Raw genomic sequence first — 19337 nt, 5'->3', positions numbered from 1 at the left:
TTTGGTCAGAGTCTCTCCCCAGACCCGAGCAATGCCCATGAATTATAAGAACAATACAGAGAAGTCAGGTGCCATGGTTACCCTCTAGTTTTAGACCTTTGACTTTTTTTTTTTTAGACCTTTGACTTTTTATGCAACCAAGTATTGTGTACATTTTCTTTTTTAATGATTGGAATCTGTTTTTTAAAGCTATTTAACATCTCATGTCACAGGTCAGGTCATACCTTCTAACCCAGCAGTCCCACTCCATGTAAGGCAACTTTCTACCTTATGTCACTTTTATGGCCCGATGGGAGAGACACCTGTGTGGGGCACTAAGCACAGATGAGAGGTCCACTCCCTTCCTGTTGGGCCTCAGAGTATTATCTTTGTCAAAGCTCTTCAGTTGCAAATAACAGAAACTCTCTTGAAAAAAAACTTAAGCAAAAGAGAGTTAATGAAAAGAATACCTGGCTACCTCAGAGGTTCCTAAGAGTCTCTCTGGATCTCAAGAAAGGTAGAAGTAAGGGATGGGAAGGCCATCAGGAACCACTGTCCTCTCACTTTCTAGAGCCATAGAGGCATCCACTTCATTCTTTCTCTCGTCCCGGAAGAGCCATTCTCTGTGCTGCTCTGGACACCCGGCTACCCCAGAACTTTCACATGTGCCTAGTTCACATGACCAGCTAACAACTTTCAAACCCATTGCCAAACCCCCGAGAGACTGTAGATGGCTCAGGTAATCAGCTGCGATCACAGGGGCAAGGTCATGGCAGGCATGGCTGCTAGCCTTCTGCTTGGATCTGAGAGAGAAGACAGTTGTCAGGGAAATTGGGGTAAGTCTTGAGCAGATACTATGAAAGATGCCTGGTAAATGTAATGACGTGTTAACTGAATGTCATTGAAATTTCAGTGCCGTGTTCACATGGACCAACTTGCTTGTGGTGGTTGTGGAACTGTGTGGCTCTGAACAGGAAGCTCTAGATCTGGTTCCTTTAGTGACAAACGTGGTCCTGGAAGAGCATTACCTCATCGTTGGCGTCGTGGTGGTGGTGGACCCAGGTGTTATCCCCATCAACTCCAGAGGAGAGAAGCAGAGGATGCACCTCCGTGACAGCTTCCTGGCTGACCAGTTAGACCCCATCTATGTGGCTTATAACATGTAACCAGCCTTGTGGGGATCACAGGGGGGCCATCCTGAAAAACCACAAGGACCAAAGACCAGTGACTAGGAGCAAGCTTTCATATGATGTGAAATAAGCTGAGATGGTTACATTATATCCTTCATCTCATCCTGTGGGATTCTGCAATCACAGGACACACAGGAAAGGGGAATCGTATGGTAGCAAATGAAAAAAATGTTAACGGTCCATTAGTCATGAGCTTTGACATAGCGTGAGCAGCACGTTACTAAAGCGATTCCATGCATGTTGCATTTTTTTCATCTGTTGTATATACTTGTATTTTTATCTAATGCTGTTTTAGAATTTTGTAAGGGAGTTTAATGAATTCACATGAAGGGGGTAGTCAGGAGTTCTCCAGTTCCCCGCTCTGTACTGTATTCTGCCGTTTTACCATAGCTGGACTTTTTGCAGGTTTGTTGACGTGGAACTGCTCAGCTTATTTTCTGCTGACCCATAATAAGCAAATCAAATAACCCACTGAATAGGAGAGTTACTTTATATATATATAATTCTTGAGAGTAAAACATTTTGACCAGTGTTTTAAACGTGTAAATAAGAATACACACAATTCAGCTAAACAATTGAAGAATTGGCGTGTGTAGTCATGACAACTAAAGTAGAAGCATTTCTACTTGGTGAGAATTTCAATATTCTCTTAATGCAGTGTAATTGAATAGGTAACTAAAAAGTGCAAATTGTTTGCAGGTTTCTCTGCACATTGTACTATGTCTCTGTTGGCTGATGTATTTTATAAACGAAAGCTGCCTCTGTTTTTCAAGCTTGCATTCCCAGAATCAGCTTAAGCTTTTAAGAATTCAACCTGTTTCTACAAGCTGAAAAATCTCGGTTTAAAAATCAAACTGTTATGAAAAGGCTAAGCTTCATTAGATCCCACCCTATCCTAAGAACCACAAGAACTCATTCCGGCCCCCAGTGTTGAAACTGTGTTTCAGGTTTAGAGTGACTACATAAGATTTTAGGATTTCCTTTTTCCAGGCCTATTGTCAACTTCGTCTCCAGTTTATCCATATAGCTTCTCTTCGGAAAACTGAAGAGTGTCCTCTGTTCTTCCAGTTCATGAGGGCAGGGATTTTAGGAACAAGAATGACAGGCTGGGAAGGCAGTGGGATCAGCAGTCACGGGAAACCATAAAGGTGACATAACTACAGATCTCAAAACTGACCGATTTGGGTTGCCAAAATAGTGAGGCTTATGCTGAAATAGGGGAAGTCTGATGTATGCAAGAAACTCTTTTGAAATAACTGTGGTGCCCAGGCCAAGTGGACTGAGCGTGGGACTGAGTTTGGCCTCTGGCTCGGTTTCCTTTCTTTGGTCTGATACTTCATGTATTTGAATATAGTTGAATTTTATTATTTTTTTCTTACAGAAATATTTTTAAAAATTAAAAAAAAAAAGAAAAGCTCCAAGTGAACAGAGTTAACTTGTTATATCAGAATGGACCCACTCTGGTCTATTGTGTAAATATTTATTTAGACTATTTTAATAATACATATTATTTACCCCACTGTAACATCATGTAAACTAAATATGTTTTTAAACAATTTTTAAGACTTGTAATTACCCTGAAAATAAGGTTTATAATGCAAAGCCCAGACCCTTCGTCACTCTCGGGGGCTGCCCTTCAGTCTTGTGGCTCCAAGCCACTTTCTTGCCTCCCTTTTACATAAGCCTCTTTTCCTCCCAGTTTTTTCTCTGCTGAGGGCAGACCTCAAGACATTTTCCAGTTCCAGATCTCTTTTTTGACATTTTGGATGAAATTAATTTACACATGATGGAAGAGGTTCTAAGATGTACAGAAAAAAAGTACTTACATTGGGGCAGGAAATCCCAGTGACTAGCTACGGTTCAGTTTGCAGAAAGAACAGCCTGCTTATTTGGAAAGTAATTTTCTTACAATAGTTTTTAATGATTCACTAAACAAAGCAAGGGATCCTGAGGATTAAATAGTTCTATCTCCATAATCCACGAGTTCTAAGAAAAAAATATAGGCAGAGTCTTATCCTATGGGTTGCTTTGAAAATTCTTACTGCACAAGTTAGGGTGTCTGGTAGAAACATAATGTGAGCCACATCGGTCATCTTAAATTTTCTAGTAACCACATTTGCACAAGTAAAAAGAAACCAGTGAAATTGACTTTAATATCTTTTATTTAACTCAGTATATCAAAAATACTATAATTTCCATGTGGAATCAATATGAAAAGGGATTGAGATACTTTCTTTTCTTTTTTTCATATTAAGTCTTTGAAACCCAGTGTGTATTAAGCACATTTCAGTTCGGACTACCCATACTTCAAGTTTTCAGATAGCCACGTATGGCTAGTAGCTACAGTATTGGGCAGAGGTGATGTGTACTCATTCTTTCAAATAAGATACTCCAGTAATCTCAGAGTATGGTCAACTCCCAGTTACTTAGGGTCTGATTATCTGGGTTTGTAGTTCCTCAGGCCTCTGATTTATCTTTAGTTTTTGCTTTCTACCTTGTGGCTGCTTTATTGATCTTTTGCATATTCCCCAAAGCCAGAATATGCTAGTGGAGGAAAGAAAGCTGAGCTATGTCTTCGGGACCTTCTCAGTAACTGTGGTAAAGGATCCTCTGGAAGGGGAAGAGAGTCCAGTCGTTAGCCTGTGGGTGTTTGAGGGGTCATCTATAGTTTTAATGCCTAGTCTGGTACAGACTTGGATCAGAAAACTTCCTCCTGATGACAAAGTGCTCTTGCCCTTTCCACATTAAGTAGAACCTTTGTGGTAGAATGGACTCTTAGGACAGACCCAAAAGGCCATTACCGATAGAAACAGCCTAGCCAAAACTCTGGAACACATTCTGTCTGGGTTTTTATTTTATGCCTGTGAAAAAGACAACGAGATTAATAGCAAGCCCCCATTTCAGTTAAGAGAAATCCATTCATCTAACAGCTTTTGAACCTCTTTCTGCCTCTCAGCAGAAGTAATTGAGGTAGATCAGGAAGGGGCTGCCTCAGGAAAATTCCTAAGCCCAAGGGATTCTTAGAGCTGCACAAGTATCATCTCCTGCATCAGTGAGACCCTGGGAATGACCGGCATGCTAACGGGCATCGGTGTGAATCCACAGCCTTTATTTACTTGCTGCCTCAGAAAGGGGGCCCGGTCCAGACCACCGCCACCATCAAGCCCTTTCCTCACGAAGTTGTGCTGCCTCGGGCTGTTTAGGGACCATTGCCTGTCTGTTGGTAATATAAGTGTGTCTCCTTTCTTTAGTCCCTGGGCAGTGCTTGCTTAATGCTTTTGTTGAATCAACAAAGGGCCTGAGGCCTTAGGTTTTTTTGTTAAGGTCTCCGCCCCAGGCATGGTGCTCAATATCTTGGCCAAATAAATTACTTTCCTTGAATATCCAGCAATCTTTTAGACTAAAGCAATGAGGAGTTATCACCTCACCCTCAAACTCCAACATGACCTATGCCTTAGTGTTGTTTTTGTTGTCTGCTTTGATGTAAAAGCAAGAGTATTTGGAGCAAGAAGCTGCAGTACTCCAAATACACAATAGGCCTTTTCTTTATCATTCATAAAACATTTCTGGTCTAGGTATGTGTAGATGGGCCATGTTATTTGTCCACAGGAAGAGTGTGTAAAGATATAAGAATAATTTTTTAGTCCTAAATGATGTTTTGTTTACTTTCTGTCAAGATATTTACCAGTGTCAAATTCAAACTATAGTACTGTGTAATTATGTATAAAGTTTTTTTATTTATTTGAAATTAGACTAGATATACATTTTTAAATTTAACATCTGGCTGGACAGTGTTCTATTAACTCATTGAATGTGTTTCCTTTGTCTTGTGTTAATAAATATTGATGCCTGATTGTGTTTAATGCTTCACACATTGGGAAGATTGATAAATTGGAACTGATAAATTTTAAATTTAACCTCAGATGGTAAGACCTAAAGATAGCTAGAGTGGTCTAAGGAAAATGAACACAGAGATCCAAAGTTACAGTAAATCAGTGCTGTAACAGGAAGACAAATCAAGGAACACAAGAGGGTCATTTTGAAAACTAAGAAGCCTTTGTCAGGAACAATTAAAGTTTAGGTTTCCTCCTACCCACGTGGCATGTGGTAGTTTTAAACTATGGATCATAAATTTTATTTTTTTTCTCATCTGTGGTTGGACTGGATTTCAGCCTTCACTAAAGTGATGTCATTTGTTCTTCATGTCTTGGTTTCAACTTAACGTGAGCCCATCAAATTGTGCGTGTTCTCCAACACTAAAACTGGTCCTTGAACTATTACTGTCCAACCTATTTAGGCAGCTGAGCACATTTTTTTCACCTAACATACATTTATTGAATGTCTACCCATTAGGCCCAAGACACTGCAACAGAACTGAAGCTAAAGAGAGAAAATTAAGTCACTGCTTTCAAGGAGATCCAGGAAAACAGTACAATATATTAAGGGTTATGAGTAGGGGTGGACAGTGGCAGCAGGTAGGACAGGCACCCAATCCAATGATGAGGGGGAATAATGAGGACTACTTGCTGGAAGAGGTGACATCGGAACTGAGTTTTGTTTTTAAAGATTTTATTTATTTGAGAGCACGAGCCAGGGAGGGACAGAGGGAGAGGGAGAAGCAGACTCCCTGCTGAGCAGGGAGCCCGACGTGGGACTCGATCCCAGGACCTTGGGATCATGACCTGAGCTGAAGGCAGACGCTTAACTGGCTGAGCCACCCAGGCGCTCCTGAACTGAGTTTTGAAGGATGAGACAGCCAGATAAAGCAACAAGTAGAAAGGCAGAGTTGGATTTTCTGCGAACTACCATTCGTTATTAGGATGGAGGGTTTGAAGGGAGAAAAGTTAAAGCTAGTTATCTATGGAGGCTTGATCCAAGCACAGATCACCAAGGGCTTTGTGTATCTTGCTAGGAATTTTGGACTTCTATCCAGAGGACTAAAGAGAGCCAATGAGAGGTTTAGAGCAAGGGAATGACCTACTCAAATTTGCAACCTAGGAAATTATGCTGGTGGTATAGGACATGGATTGGTGTCGGCAGGGAAAGTGATAAAAGCCAAGGCAGGGAGACTGGTTGGGAGGCCTTTGCAGAAACCGCAGGGATAGAGCAAGGTCACTTCAGCCAAGACGGTGACGGGATGGAGACGAGGCAGTGTATGCAAACTTGGGAGACGGTGAGATTTCAATGACTGGATATTCAGGCTAAGGAAGGAGGAATCCAAAATAACTCCTTGGGGAGTTAGGTAGATGTGGGGTCATTTACCAAGGTAGGGAACAAAAGAAAAGGAACAGCTGTGGGAAAAAAGATGGTATGTTCCATTTTGGTCATGTTCATTTGAGGTGCAATGGCACATGCAAGTGAGGAAGTTCAACAGGCAGCTCAACATTTAGGTCTCTGCCTCAAGAGAGCTCTGGCCATGAACTAGGTATTTGGGAGACATCCTTTTATTTTATTTTTTTTTTTTTTTAAGATTTTTTATTTATTTATTTGAGAGAGAGAGAATGCGAGAGAGCAACCACATGAGAGGGGGGAGAGTCAGAGGGAGAAGCAGAGTCCCTGCCGAGCAGGGAGCCCGATGCGGGACTCGATCCAGGGACTCCAGGATCATGACCTGAGCCGAAGGCAGTTGTTTAACCAACTGAGCCATCCAGGCACCCTGGGAGACATCCTTTTAAAAGGGTAGTTGAGAGGCACCTGGGTGGCTCAGTTGGTTAAGCAACTGCCTTCGGCCCAGCTCATGATCCCGGAGTCCCGGGATCAAGTCCCGCATCAGGCTCCCTGCTCAGCGGGGGGTCTGCTTCTCCCTCTGCCCCTCCCCCCTCTCGTGCTCTCTCTCATTCTCTCTCTCTCAAATAATATAAAAATCTTAAAAAAAAAAAAGTGGTAGTTGAACCCGGGAAGTGGATGACATTGCCAAGGAAGATCCTGTAGAGTGAGAAAAGGATCAATAAGGGAGCTGTGGGAAACAACAGCATACGAAGACTGGTGGAGGAAGGAGAGGGAGTGCCTGGAGAGGTAGGGGCAAAACCAGAAAAGAATATGGGCAAAGAAATCATAGGAAGAGTTTTAAAGAGGGAGTGGTCAGCCACGCCAAAGGCTGTAGTGAAGCTGAGTATAACGAATTGGCCAGCCTCTGCTGCATCTGGCAATGGGGTAGTCACTGGTGGCTCTGGTCAGGGTGGTTTCATTTGCAGCTCTGGGGGCAGAAGCCAGCGAACTGGTTCAAGAGAGGAGTGATGGGAAAGGTGACTGAACAGACTGAATGGCTACTCTTTTCCAGAAGTTTCTACGCACAAAAAAAGAGGTGGTACAGTAGTTAAATGAGGGATGTAGAATCAAGGGAGGATGTTTTTAAAAGGATGGAAGAAATAAAATATTCCTGTGTCAGAAGAAAGAGCCAGTAGAAAGGGAAAACATCCAAATACAGCAGTGAGGGATAACTGACCAAAAAAGATCATTGAGGAAGTAGGAGGGGCAGAGATTCAGAGAACAGGTAGAAGGATTAGCCTTTGAGAGGAGGAAGCACTTTTTTCTCAATAAAACTGGATAGAGGCAAGATCCTCTAGGAGGAAGTTGATAGAGGTCACGTAATGACCTCATTCACTTCTCTGAACCTCCGTTCTCAGGAAGATGAACACTCATTTCTAAGATAATTTCTATAAATAAATATGCTGACAAAATAAGACATGGAACCTGCAAATAATGGGAATTCCTAAGAAGCAGATATAAGGGAAATTTATATTAAATGCATTTATTAAAAAAAAACTAAAAATAAGTTGTATTCAACTAAGCAAAGGAAAAGACCCTCTAAGAAAGTAGAAGGAAGAAAATAAGGAGGGAAACAGAAATTAATAAATAGAAAACAAAGAAAATAGAAAAGGTTCAACAAAGCCAGAAGCTAGTTTCTTAAAAAATAACCCAATAAAATCTCTAGTAAAATTCATGTGTGCATGGACACACACACACCTAGTAGGAAACACAAAGAATATAACTACAGCTATGGTATTTTTTTTAATCTTAGGGGATTATTGTCATTTTGCAGTAAACTTGAATTTTAAATGAAATGGATAATTTTCTATATACTATGCAATTTGAAAAGTCAAGAAAGAGAAAATGTGAATTTGACCAAACCCACAAGGAAGACAATTCCAGTTTCACCTATAAAAGAAAAAGCCATCCAACTCCTCTTGATACCAAAATCAGACTAAGGCAGTTTGGGGTTTGTTTGGTTTTTTTTAAAGATTTTATTTATTTATTTGACAGAGAGAGACACAGCAAGAGAAGGAACAGAAGCAGGGGGAGTGAAAGAGGGAGAAGCAGGCTTCCGCTGGGCAGGGAGCCTGATGCGGGGCTCGATCCCAGGACCCGGGTATCATGACCTGAGCCGAAGGCAGTCACTTAACCGATTGAGCCACCCAGGCGTCCCTCGGGCAGTTTTTATTTTTATTTTTTTTAAGATTTTATTTATTTATTTGAGAGAGAGAACAAGCGGGGGAAGGAGCAGAGGGAGAAGCAGGCTTCCCGCTGAGCAGGGAGCCCGACGTGGGGCTCAATCCCAGAACCCCGAGAATCATGACCTGAGCCGAAGGCAGACGCTTAATGACTGAGCCACTCAGGCGCCCCCCTAGGGCAGTTTTTAAATAAAGCAATCTCACTTGTGAAAAGATGCAAATTATAAATAAAACCTAGCTGTTTCAGTTGCTGTGTAATACACCACCCCGATGTAGTGGCATAAACAAAGCCATACAAACACATCCTGTGCATCATGAACTGGACAAAGCACAGCAGGAATGACATCTCTACTCCAAGATGTCTGGCCTTGGCTGCAAAAACTCCATTGTCTGGGGTGATTTGAACAGCCTGGGACTGGAATCATCTGGGCATCTTTACTCGCACCTCTGAAGCCCAGACTTAGATAACAAAGACTAGGCTCAGCTGGGACTATTGACCAAAGCACTTCAATGTAGCCTTTCCTCATAGCTTGGGCTTCTTGGAACATGCAGCCAGGTTCTCAAAAGAAACATCAGGAGAAAGAGCATGTTAGGCTGTAAACTTCTCATCTTGGAAATCATACACCACTTCGGTTGCATTCCACTGCTCAGCCCAGATTTCAAGGGAGATGACACTGTGTCTTGAGAGAGAGGCAAAGTCAGATTGTGAAAGAGCATATGGGATGGGAGAGACTTTGGTGGATATATGTGGAGATATTGTACTGGAAATTACAATCTTCCACACTAGCAAAGCAAACCCAGTAATGTGTAAGAAATAACAGATGAGGTTCAAAGAGGGTCAGACCAAGGATAGTTCAGTATTAGAAAAATCTATATAAGGAATTTTATCAACAGCTTGAAGGTGAAAACCATATAGTCATCTCAATAGATTCAGGAAAGACAAGATAAACCTCAACACTGACTAATAAAAAAATTCAACAAGCAAGGAACAGAAAGACTTCTTGAACTGATAGAACATCTATCAAAAGCCTACAGTAAAAAAAAAAAAAAAACTTAACAATGACACTTGGGAAGCACTACCATGAAAGTCAAAACAATGATGAGGATGCTCACTTTCTATTCAGCCTTACACTTGAGATTATAGCTAGCACATTAGGGAGAAAGAAATGAGCTATATGAATGGGATACAAAGGAACAAAAACATTTGGTGATGATATGCTAGTCTATATAGAAAATACAAGAGAATCTACAAATGTATAAACAAATAGGCGTTTATAAGATTGCTGAATACACAATAAACATAAAAATAGCATGAGCCTCTAGTGTCTGATAATGATGGAATAACCTGGTCAGATTAATCCTCCCAGAGATAGAATTTTTAAAATTTGAACTATATATATATATATATATATATAACACACACACACACACATATATATATATATATATATATTTTTTTTTTTTTTACTTATTTGAAGGCACTGGAAAATGACCCACAGAAGACAGAAACTGGAGAGTAACTACTTTTGAAAGATGAAATGCAATAGGTGACATTTGTGTGTGATTTTGTGTGTGTGTGTGTGTGTGTGTGAGGACATCGTCATAATTTCAAGCAGCTTCAATGATAACCACTGCCTACTGGCTTAAGGTATAAAAAGATAGAGTTCCATGTTGGCAGGGAAGCCAGAGAGTAGTTAGGTGGGAAATCTATGAAGGGAGAGAGCCCCAGAAGGTGTAAATCCTCAAATCTGCATATAGAATGTGTCAAAATCTTTGGCTGGTGGCTAAACTAAATTACATGGAGGAAAACCTATAGTTCCTGGTGGGGGGTGGGAGGGAAGCAGCTGGAAATTGAAAGAGTTGAGCAGAAATTTCAGCCATTGTCCATGACAGAGGAAAAAGATTGCAAATTAAGTCCTCTCAAATTAACTGCCTTCTGAAATAAAAAATCACTCTGTAAAGCAATATAATTTATTCTAGTAATAACACTACTAGAAATGTGAAGAAACAGAAAAATATGATCTTTACTCAGGGAAAAGAAAATCAGTCAATAGATACCAACCGTAAAATCACTCAAATGTGCAATAGCAGTCAAGAGCCTCAAATCAGCTATTACATATATACTGAGACTTAAAGGGAAATGTACACACAAATGGATGATAAAGAATTCCTAGATAAGGAATCTAGCAGAGAAACAGAAACTATAAAGAAAGAATGGGCATTCCAGAGCTGGAAAGTACAATAATTGAGATGAATAATTCAAGGACTTAATGAGCTGAACAGCAGACTAAAGATAGCATAATAAAGAGAAGCAAACTTGAAGATAGATGGATTACCTAATCTGAAGAACAGAGGAAAAAAAGGTTGGAGGAAAAAAATAAAGCCTCAGAGTCCTGTGGGAAAATATCAAGTGGTCTAACATATCTGCAATTGCAGTTCCACAAAGATGAGAGGGAGAATGGGACATAAAAAATACTTGCAGAAATACTGGCAAAAGGTCCCCAAATTTGGGAAGACATAAATGTATAGACTGAGGAAGCTCAAGAAACTCCAAGCAGTATGAAGAAAACCACATGTGGGGGCACCTGGGTGGCTCACTTGGTTAAGCATCCAACTCTTCATTTCGGCTCAGGTCACGATCTCAGGGTCGTGAGATTGAGCCCCACATTGGGCTCCATGATCAGCATGGAGTCTGCTTGTCCCTCTCCCTCTGCTCCCCCCGCCTCAAATAAATAAAATCTTTAAAAATAAAAAAAAATGCAAAATTAAAAAAAAAAAGAAAACCACATGTAGGCATGATCATGGGCAAACTGCTAAACTCCAGTAAAGCAAAAGTCTTCAAAGAAGCCAAGTAAAAGTAACACATTACATATAGGAGAAAAATGGCATAAATGATAACCAATTTTTCATTAGAAATAATGGAAGCCAGAAGAACACAGAACAATATATTTAGAGTGCTGGGAGGGAAAAAACAAGAACAACTGTCACCTCAGAGTTCTGTATCCAGTGAAAGTCTTCAAAGATGAAGGTGACTCAATCTGATAAAGACCATCGATGAAAAACTCACCGCTTACACAATACTTAATAGTAAAAACTGAATGCTTTCTCTCTTAAGGTTGGGAACAGTGGAAGAAAGTCTGTTCTCACCACTTTCATTCCACATTGTACTGGAGGTTCTATTGAGAGCACTTAGGGGAAAAAAGGCATCCAGATTGGGTAGGAAGAATTAAAGTTATCTCTAGTCACAGATGAAATGACTTGTACATACAAAATCCTACACACACACAAACTGTTAAACAAGTTCAACAAGGTGGCAGAATACAAGAGCAATACAAAAATATCTATTTTATTTCTATTTTCTAACAATGAACATTCCAAAAATAAAATTTAAAAACCAGTTCTATTTCACATAGCATAAAAAGGAATAAAATACTTAATAAATTTAACCAAAGTGCCAACTTACATACTGAAAACTACAAAAGCATTGAAAGAAACTAAAGAAGATCTACAATGGAAAGTCAAGGTGCCTGGGTAGCTCAGTCAGTTAAGCATCTGCCTTTGGCTCAGGTCATGATCCTGGGGATCGAGTCCCACATAGGGCTCCCTGCTCTGCAGGGCGTCTGCTTCTCCCTCTGCCCCTCCTCCCACTTGTTCTCTCAGTATCTCTCTCTCTCTCAAATAAAATAAAATCTTTAAAATGGAAAGTCATCCCCATGTTCAAGGATTGGAAAATTTAATATTGTTAGGATGGCAATACCCTCCAAATTGATCTACAGATTCAATACAATCTCTCTCAAAATCCCAGATGCCTCTTTGGCAGAAGTGGATAAGCTGATCCTAAAATGCACATGGAAATGCAAGGGATTCAGAAAAGTCAAAACAGTCTTGAAAAAGAACAAAGTTGGAGTACTCACACTTCCATATTTCAAAACCTACTACAAAGCCACGGTACTGGCCTAAGGAGAGACCTATCAATCAATGGGATACAACTGAAAGCCCAGAAATGGAGAAACCTCTGAAACTGCTCCCAAATCAGCCAAATAATCAATAACGATAATAATATTGCATCTCGGGGGGGGAATGGGGAGATTAGTGCCACCTGTAAGGATGTCAGGATTCAGAGGTAATTGTCCCTGCTTAAGCTCTATTTAATACACCAGTCTGGTTCTACACAAACTCATGGACCCCGGAGGACTGCAGTACAGCCGCACAAGCTGAACCAACTAGTAGCCTCAATTGTAGCCATTGTATCTGATCTGGTATCTTTGCGAGATCGGATCAATGTGGTCGCAGGTACATGGTCTGCAGCCACTGACTTGACAAATGGGTCCTTTTCTATTCCAGTCTGTTCTCCTCACTAGATAAAAAAATTTGTAACTATGTGCAGTGATGGATGTTAACTATTGCAACTTACTGTGGGGATCATTTTGTAATACATAATATATCAAATCATGTACATCTGAAACATATAATTTTATATGTCAATTATATATCAATTTTTAAAAGTTTTTTAAAAAGAGAATCAGAAGTATTTCACATTCACATAGAAGGGATATACATGTATAGTCTTGTCCCAGAGTATGTTACATGACATCACTCTGATGAGACAGATGGAACAAGAAGTAGTTAGTACACCGAAGGTCTTGGTAAGCTGCGTGCAATCCAGAGGATGGGAAATCAACTCTGAAGAGTCAGAGGTCCAGCAGTCAGGAGCTTTGCTGACATATCTCCTGACATAAAAAAACAAATTACTGAGGCACCTGGCTGGCTCAGTAAATAGAGCATGCGATTCTTGATCTCTGGGTCGTAAGTTCAAGCCCCACATTAGGCATAGCTTACTTAAACAACAACGACAACAACAAGTTAATGCATCTTACATGCTCTTTCTCCAAGAAGGAAACACAGTCCTTAGTAGGCCTCTTCAGGTTGTGAAGACAACACATTCTATCCCTGGTTATACTGCTCTTCACAATATACCAGGGGATAACTTTAAGTAAGTTTTGGAGCCATACGATATGGCAGACCCATGGTGGTAGAGGTGAAGTTTATGGCAAGATCCAGTGGAAGAATCACAATGCAAACTATTAAAATCCTGGAGCAAGAACATGCGAGTTGTAGCAGAGAATTATATGCCGTTTGAAAAGCAGCTTCTCGTGGGCCACTGGGCCACAATGGAGATGGAAAGGTTGACCACAGGACACCAAGTGACCATGCATCTGGAACTTTCCATCACTGGCTGGATTGTGTCAGACACACCAAGTCATAAAGTCAGATGGGCCCAGTACCAATCCATCATAAGATGGAAATGTTACACCTGGGATCAAGCCTAAGCAGGATCAGAGGACACAAGCAATCTGCATGAGCAGGGTCCCCAGAACTCCATGTTACACACTGCAGTTGCACCAGTGTTCTTCACTCAGCTCATTCCTATGGCTGTAATGGAGCATGGGGGAAGAGTCCTGCTGAAGCTGGTGGGAAAAGCCCAAGTTTGGTACATGGATGGGTTATGGTTTGGGTCTATGAGCGGGTTATGGCCATTCTGTTTCAAGGGAAATCTTCCCAACAGGCAGATATTAAAATGATCACCCGTTCTGTGCAAGAAGTAGCTCAAAGTGAGAATATAAATGGATTCACGGGCAGTGGCAAATGGCCTAACCAGTTGGTCAGTGTCTTGAAAGGAAAAAGACTGGAAGACTGGATACAACAAGGTCTGGAGTAGAGGTATGTGGATAGATACAGGACAGGGAGAACGAAGTATGAAGATCTTTGCTTCACATGTCAATGCCACTATAAAGCATCCACCATGAGAGAGACACTGAACATCCATATAAACAAAAAGACTCGGCTGATTGATGTCAGCTCGCCACTGAGCATCTCAGAATTGGCACAATGAGCACATGTATGGAGTAGCCACAGTGGCAGAGATGGAGACTATGTTAGGGCCCAGTAGCCTAGACTTCCATTTACCAAGGCTTATTTAGCTACTGCTATCTCTGAATCTTCAATTAAACACTGACACAAAACAATACTGAACTCCCAATGTGACACTCTTTCTTCAGGAGACTAAGTGGCCACTTGATAGTTGACAACACTGGGCTTCTTCCATCCTAGAAGGGCCGGTGATTTGTTCTCATGTGAACAGATTTGTTTTTGGTGTAAGGATTTGACTCTCCTGCCCTCAGAGCACCACTCAATGTCACTACCTGGGGGCTTACGAAGGTGCATGATACATGCAGGCTGCTCTGACCAGCATAAAGAAGGTTCCTCCAGTAAGCTGAATTTTAGTTCCAAGCTGTCTTGCTACAACTCTTTAATAATAATCTTGAAGGTAAATAATTTGCTTACTTATACAATCCAACCACACAACAGTAACCAATACTTAACTCATTATAGGGTTTTATTAGTGGTACCAGCTAGGAGGCTACCACAATAGACAATGCAAGAAGTAATGATAGCTTGGACTAAGGTGATAGGGTACAGAGAAGGGGAGGTAGTCACAAGGAAATTATTTCTCCTGTATCCAGGTGTAATAGATAGGACTCTAGAGATCACAGCAACCAAAGTAAGCTAGCTTAAATAGAAGAGTGCTATTCATTTCAAGGACAAAGGATGGCTTGTGGAACCTCAGGGCTGTGGCAGGCAGCTGCATCTCAGGCAGGTTCTAGAACGAGGGCCTAGAAAGCCACTGGTTTGCTCTCTCAGCTCATCTGCATTGTTCACAGATGGAAGAGGCTCATTACAAAGCTCCTAAGCTTTAGGTCCATTCACCTAGAGAAAGACCAAATTTTGGTAAAAAATAAATGTCCATAGGGGAGACTCTGATGGCCAGCTTGGGTCAGGGGCCCACTGTTGGTAAGATTGGTTTGACTGTGAGAAGCTTCCATAAAAGTAGGAGGGATAGTTGTCCATTGCTCCCAGGGCCCACAGACTAGTTCTAGATGTTTATTTTTTTATTTTTTGTTTTTTTTAAAGATTTTATTTATTCACTTGAGACACAGAGATACAGAGAGGGAGAGAGAGAGCATGAGCAGGGAGAGAGGCAGAGGGAGAGGGAGAAGCAGGCTCCCCACTGAGCCAGGAGCCTGATATGGGGCTCCATCCCAGGACCCTGGGATCATGACCCGAGCCAAAGGCAGACGCTTAACCATCTGAGCCACCCAGGTGCCCCTAGTTCTAGATGTTTCATTCAAGCGTAGTTAACATGAAGCAGCAAGCAGTTTCAGAACTGAGTCATCTGAAATAGTATGGTTGTAGTTCTTAGAACCCCTGTGGGCATTTAGCAACTATCTTTGGCTCTCAAGTCCTCCACTCCAGCTCAGTCCTTTTGTTAACCTGTGAGGCTTCTCAGGGTGTGTGGCCACTTAACAGTTATTTAAGCTTCCAGTGTTTACACTGCAGTATTTTCCATATTAAAATCCAACATTTAGTGCTTACTGTGTGCTGGGAGTGGCTCTAACTCTACCTGTATTAAACTCGTTCAAACTACAAGACTTAATGGGATAGGTAGTATTATTATTATTTTTTAAAGATTTTATTTATTTATTTGAGAGAGAGAGACACAGCGAGAGAGGGAACACAAGCAAGGGGAGTGGGAGAGGGAGAAGCAGGCTTCCCGTGGAACAGGGAGCCCGATGCGGGGCTCGAGCCCAGGACCCCGGGATCATGACCTGAGCCAAAGGCAGACGCTTAGCGACTGAGCCACCCAGGCGCCCCTGGGATAGGTAGTATTATTAAAGCCATCTCCTAATAATGTCTCTCCCTCTTAACTAGAGAACAGTGCACCAGAAGAGCCAAAGAGACACCACTACTGGCTTGACTAGTTTATTTTACACAATTACCTTTGGCTTTTGAAAGTTAGGTTATTTCATTTCACCTTTTTCCCTCACTTCTAAAGTCAAAGACCTGCCCATCTGGTTTATAAACTCTTTCTATTCAGATAGAACTGGGAGTGTCATAACCAAGACTTTTTTTTTCTTCTACAGTTACTCCTCAAGGTTCAGAAGGGTGGTAGGTACAACTGGTGACACTTCCATGAGAAACAAGTATGCTAGAAATATCTGTGAGTGGCAGCATTGTACAGCATAGTATCTGATTTAAACTTCAGATGCTTCAAAGGTGGAAGAGGAACTGAAGAGGAAGCAGTCCATGCAGTTTGAAGGTTTCAGTAAGATTTCGTTTCTCTTGATAACATTTTTCAGTCCCCCACCCCTCTTTTACTGATCAATATTTGTTAAGCATTCTGAGTTCCAAGGAAGAAACAACCAAACACAAAAGAACAGTAGACTTACAGCCAGCCTTCCAGACATTAATATTCTGGATTCCAGAATGATTGATACTGGGTTTTGTTCATTAGGAAAGGCTGATGTCTGAGAACCTCTTCCTCACTCCTTACCTTTATAGGACACTGTGCTTTCCTATGGTATATGACATTTTGATCCTTTAAATAATTCTGGAACACAGCATGAGTATTATACTCTTCTCAATTCTAATAACAAGAAGACAAGCTTAGAGAGGTTTGGGTCATTTGCCTAATCAAAAACCGAAAATAAGGGCACCTGTTTTAATAGTCAACAATGTTTGCTGAATGAATGGCATTAACTAAAATGTTAGTGAGCTCTTTGGAGTGTCTGGCACAGTAACTCTTGAGCTTTAAATCCGATTATCCGGCTTTAAAGGTTAAGATTTTATTTATTTGTTTGACGGAGAGAGACACAGCGAGAGAGGGAACACAAGCAGGGGGAGAGGGAGAAGGAGAAGCAGGCTCCCCGCTGAGAAGGGAGCCCAAAGCGGGACTCTATCCCAGGACCCTGGGATCATGACCTGAGCCAAAGGCAGATGCTCAACGACTGAGCCACCAAGGCGCCCCTAAAAATATTTTTTAAAGTTTTTGCAATGTATTAAAATGACGGCGTGTAACATTTTATTTTACAACGCTCCACTGTAACAGTTGAAGTAAATCTGTTTCAGTGTGACACCCTTAGTGGAGCTCAAAACACTCTGCCGGCACCGTGTGTATGTGTGAAATCAGTCTTTGGAGAAGATCCTTTCACATGGGATATAAAGGATGCAACTCAACGCAGTTTTATGGGGTTAAAAATAGGCTGCGTAAACGAAGAGAAGATGAGGAGGGCAAGCCTCCATGCTTTAGTCCCTTCTCTCTACGAGATCCGGGCAGGTGAGGCCAGGGACAGTTCTGGGTCTGACCACCTGACCCAGAGCAAGTAAGAGTTGAGCTGAGCTGAGAGCGACGCCACTGATGAAAAGTGCCTCACACCGAGCCCACCAAGCCAGCTAGGGCCTCCGAAAACAGACCTGTGGGGGCAGTGCGGGCAGAGCTCCGCGAGCGAAAAATGATCACAGGCAACCTCCGCCTCCAACTCTCGCCGGAGTAACACCGCGGGGACATACACCTTGCCGTCCGAAGAGACCCGGCACAAGATGGCGGCACGTCACGTGAGCAACGTGGTGACGTAGGACGGCGGCCCGCACGGAGGGACCGCCTTAACCTCACCCCCCACGCTCACTTACTCAGTTTTGCCCCCCTCTCCTCCCCCGCCCCCGGCCTGGTGTAGATCATGCCGCCAGTGGCGGCCCTGACTGCCGAGGAAACGGTAGCCTAGGACAGTTGGCTGTTAAGTGACACTGATTCTCCCCGCTCCTCCTGACCCCTGAGACAGAAGCACGTCCCCCGCCGCGTGAGGGGGTGGGGAAGTGGGTAGAGAATTCGGATCCACCTGGGAGGGGGGAGTGGAAGTTCCCGCCCCGGACAGCGGCGAGGCGGCAGCCACAGGTAAGCAGGGGGCGGGGGTGGGACGTGTTCCCGTGTCCCCGGGCAGAGGGAGGGCGCGGGGACTCGGCGCCGGCGGGAGCGCCGAGTCAAGTCTCGCGCCCGGTGGGGGGTCGCGCGCGGCTGCAGCGGTGGGGGAGGGGCGCGGAGGGCGCGCGGCGGAAGGGGGAGGGGCTGCCCGCTGTCCCCCGGCCGAGCGCCCTTCCGGTTCTCGCGCCTGGCCCGGCTGTTCCCCCTAAGTCGTCGGTCTCCCCTGCCTCCCACCCTCCTCCCCCCCAACCAAAATAAAGCCGGAGATCTCCTCTCGGGGATGGCTTTCGCCTCTGAAGCGGCCCCTCTGCGGCCCAAGGCGAGCGCCCTCCGTCGAAGGTCTCGGGATTGGGCGGGGACGGCGGGGCGGGGAGGGCGGCGTGGCCTTGGCCTCCGCGCGTTTTCCGCCCAGCTTCCCGAGACCGGCTCTGTCCGCCAGGGAGCCCACGGAGCACACCGGCCGCCCTCTGCGTGCGCGGCCCCGGGCGGCTGGCGGTGGAGGGCAGAAGCAGCCCTTGCCCGCAGGGAGCTTACGGTCCAGTGGGGAGGTAGATAGTAATGACACAGACGCACGAAACAGTACTGGAAAGGTGTAGCTGATGGGCGAGGAAGGAGAGAGTGGGATGGTAGAAGCTCCTCTGTTTATCTCTGGACAGAGGATCAAGCCGAGGAAACTGTTTCTTTGCTTTTCTCTTGTATCATGAAACTAAGCATGGTAGTTCCCAGCATCAGCTACACGTTGGAGCGTGCAGCTTAATCTGCTCTAAAATCATTGTAGGTGTTAAATAATGGTGATTTTGTTAGTTTTTGAGGAGCTGTGGGCTAGTACAGGTTTCCTCAGCTATCAGAAAGGGCATTCCTGTGAAACCTTTCCTTAAGAGAAATGGCCTGAAGCGAAGA

At 43.1% G+C, this 19337-nt stretch overlaps 2 protein-coding genes across 7 annotated transcripts in view; both read left to right on the top strand.

Annotated features, from left to right (window-relative positions):
• DIP2B (disco interacting protein 2 homolog B) overlaps positions 1-5640 on the top strand; it is a 221428-nt gene extending 215788 nt beyond the window's left edge. For 2 of the 4 annotated variants that reach the window (XM_032420670.1, XM_032420669.1), the window contains one exon: positions 893-5640. In XM_032420670.1, coding sequence (XP_032276561.1) covers positions 893-1145 — 253 coding nt within the window. In that variant the 3' untranslated portion in view covers positions 1146-5640. The remainder of the gene's footprint in view (positions 1-892) is intronic. The other 2 variants (XM_032420668.1, XM_032420667.1) reach the window with 1 other exon arrangement.
• A 12458-nt stretch (positions 5641-18098) lies between these two features.
• Positions 18099-19337, top strand: part of ATF1 (activating transcription factor 1) — an 84473-nt gene continuing 83234 nt past the window's right edge. For 2 of the 3 annotated variants that reach the window (XM_032420456.1, XM_032420454.1), the window contains exon 1: positions 18169-18410. The gene's annotated coding sequence lies outside the window, so the exon portion shown is untranslated. Of the gene's footprint in view, positions 18411-19337 lie in introns of all 3 variants that reach the window. The other variant, XM_032420455.1, reaches the window with a different exon arrangement.

This window comes from Phoca vitulina, unplaced genomic scaffold (assembly GCF_004348235.1).
Source record: "Phoca vitulina isolate PV1807 unplaced genomic scaffold, GSC_HSeal_1.0 scaffold23, whole genome shotgun sequence".
NCBI lineage: Eukaryota > Metazoa > Chordata > Mammalia > Carnivora > Phocidae > Phoca > Phoca vitulina.
The sequence above is the reverse complement of the archived record's forward strand: the minus strand, read 5'-3'. Positions and strand labels throughout refer to the sequence as shown.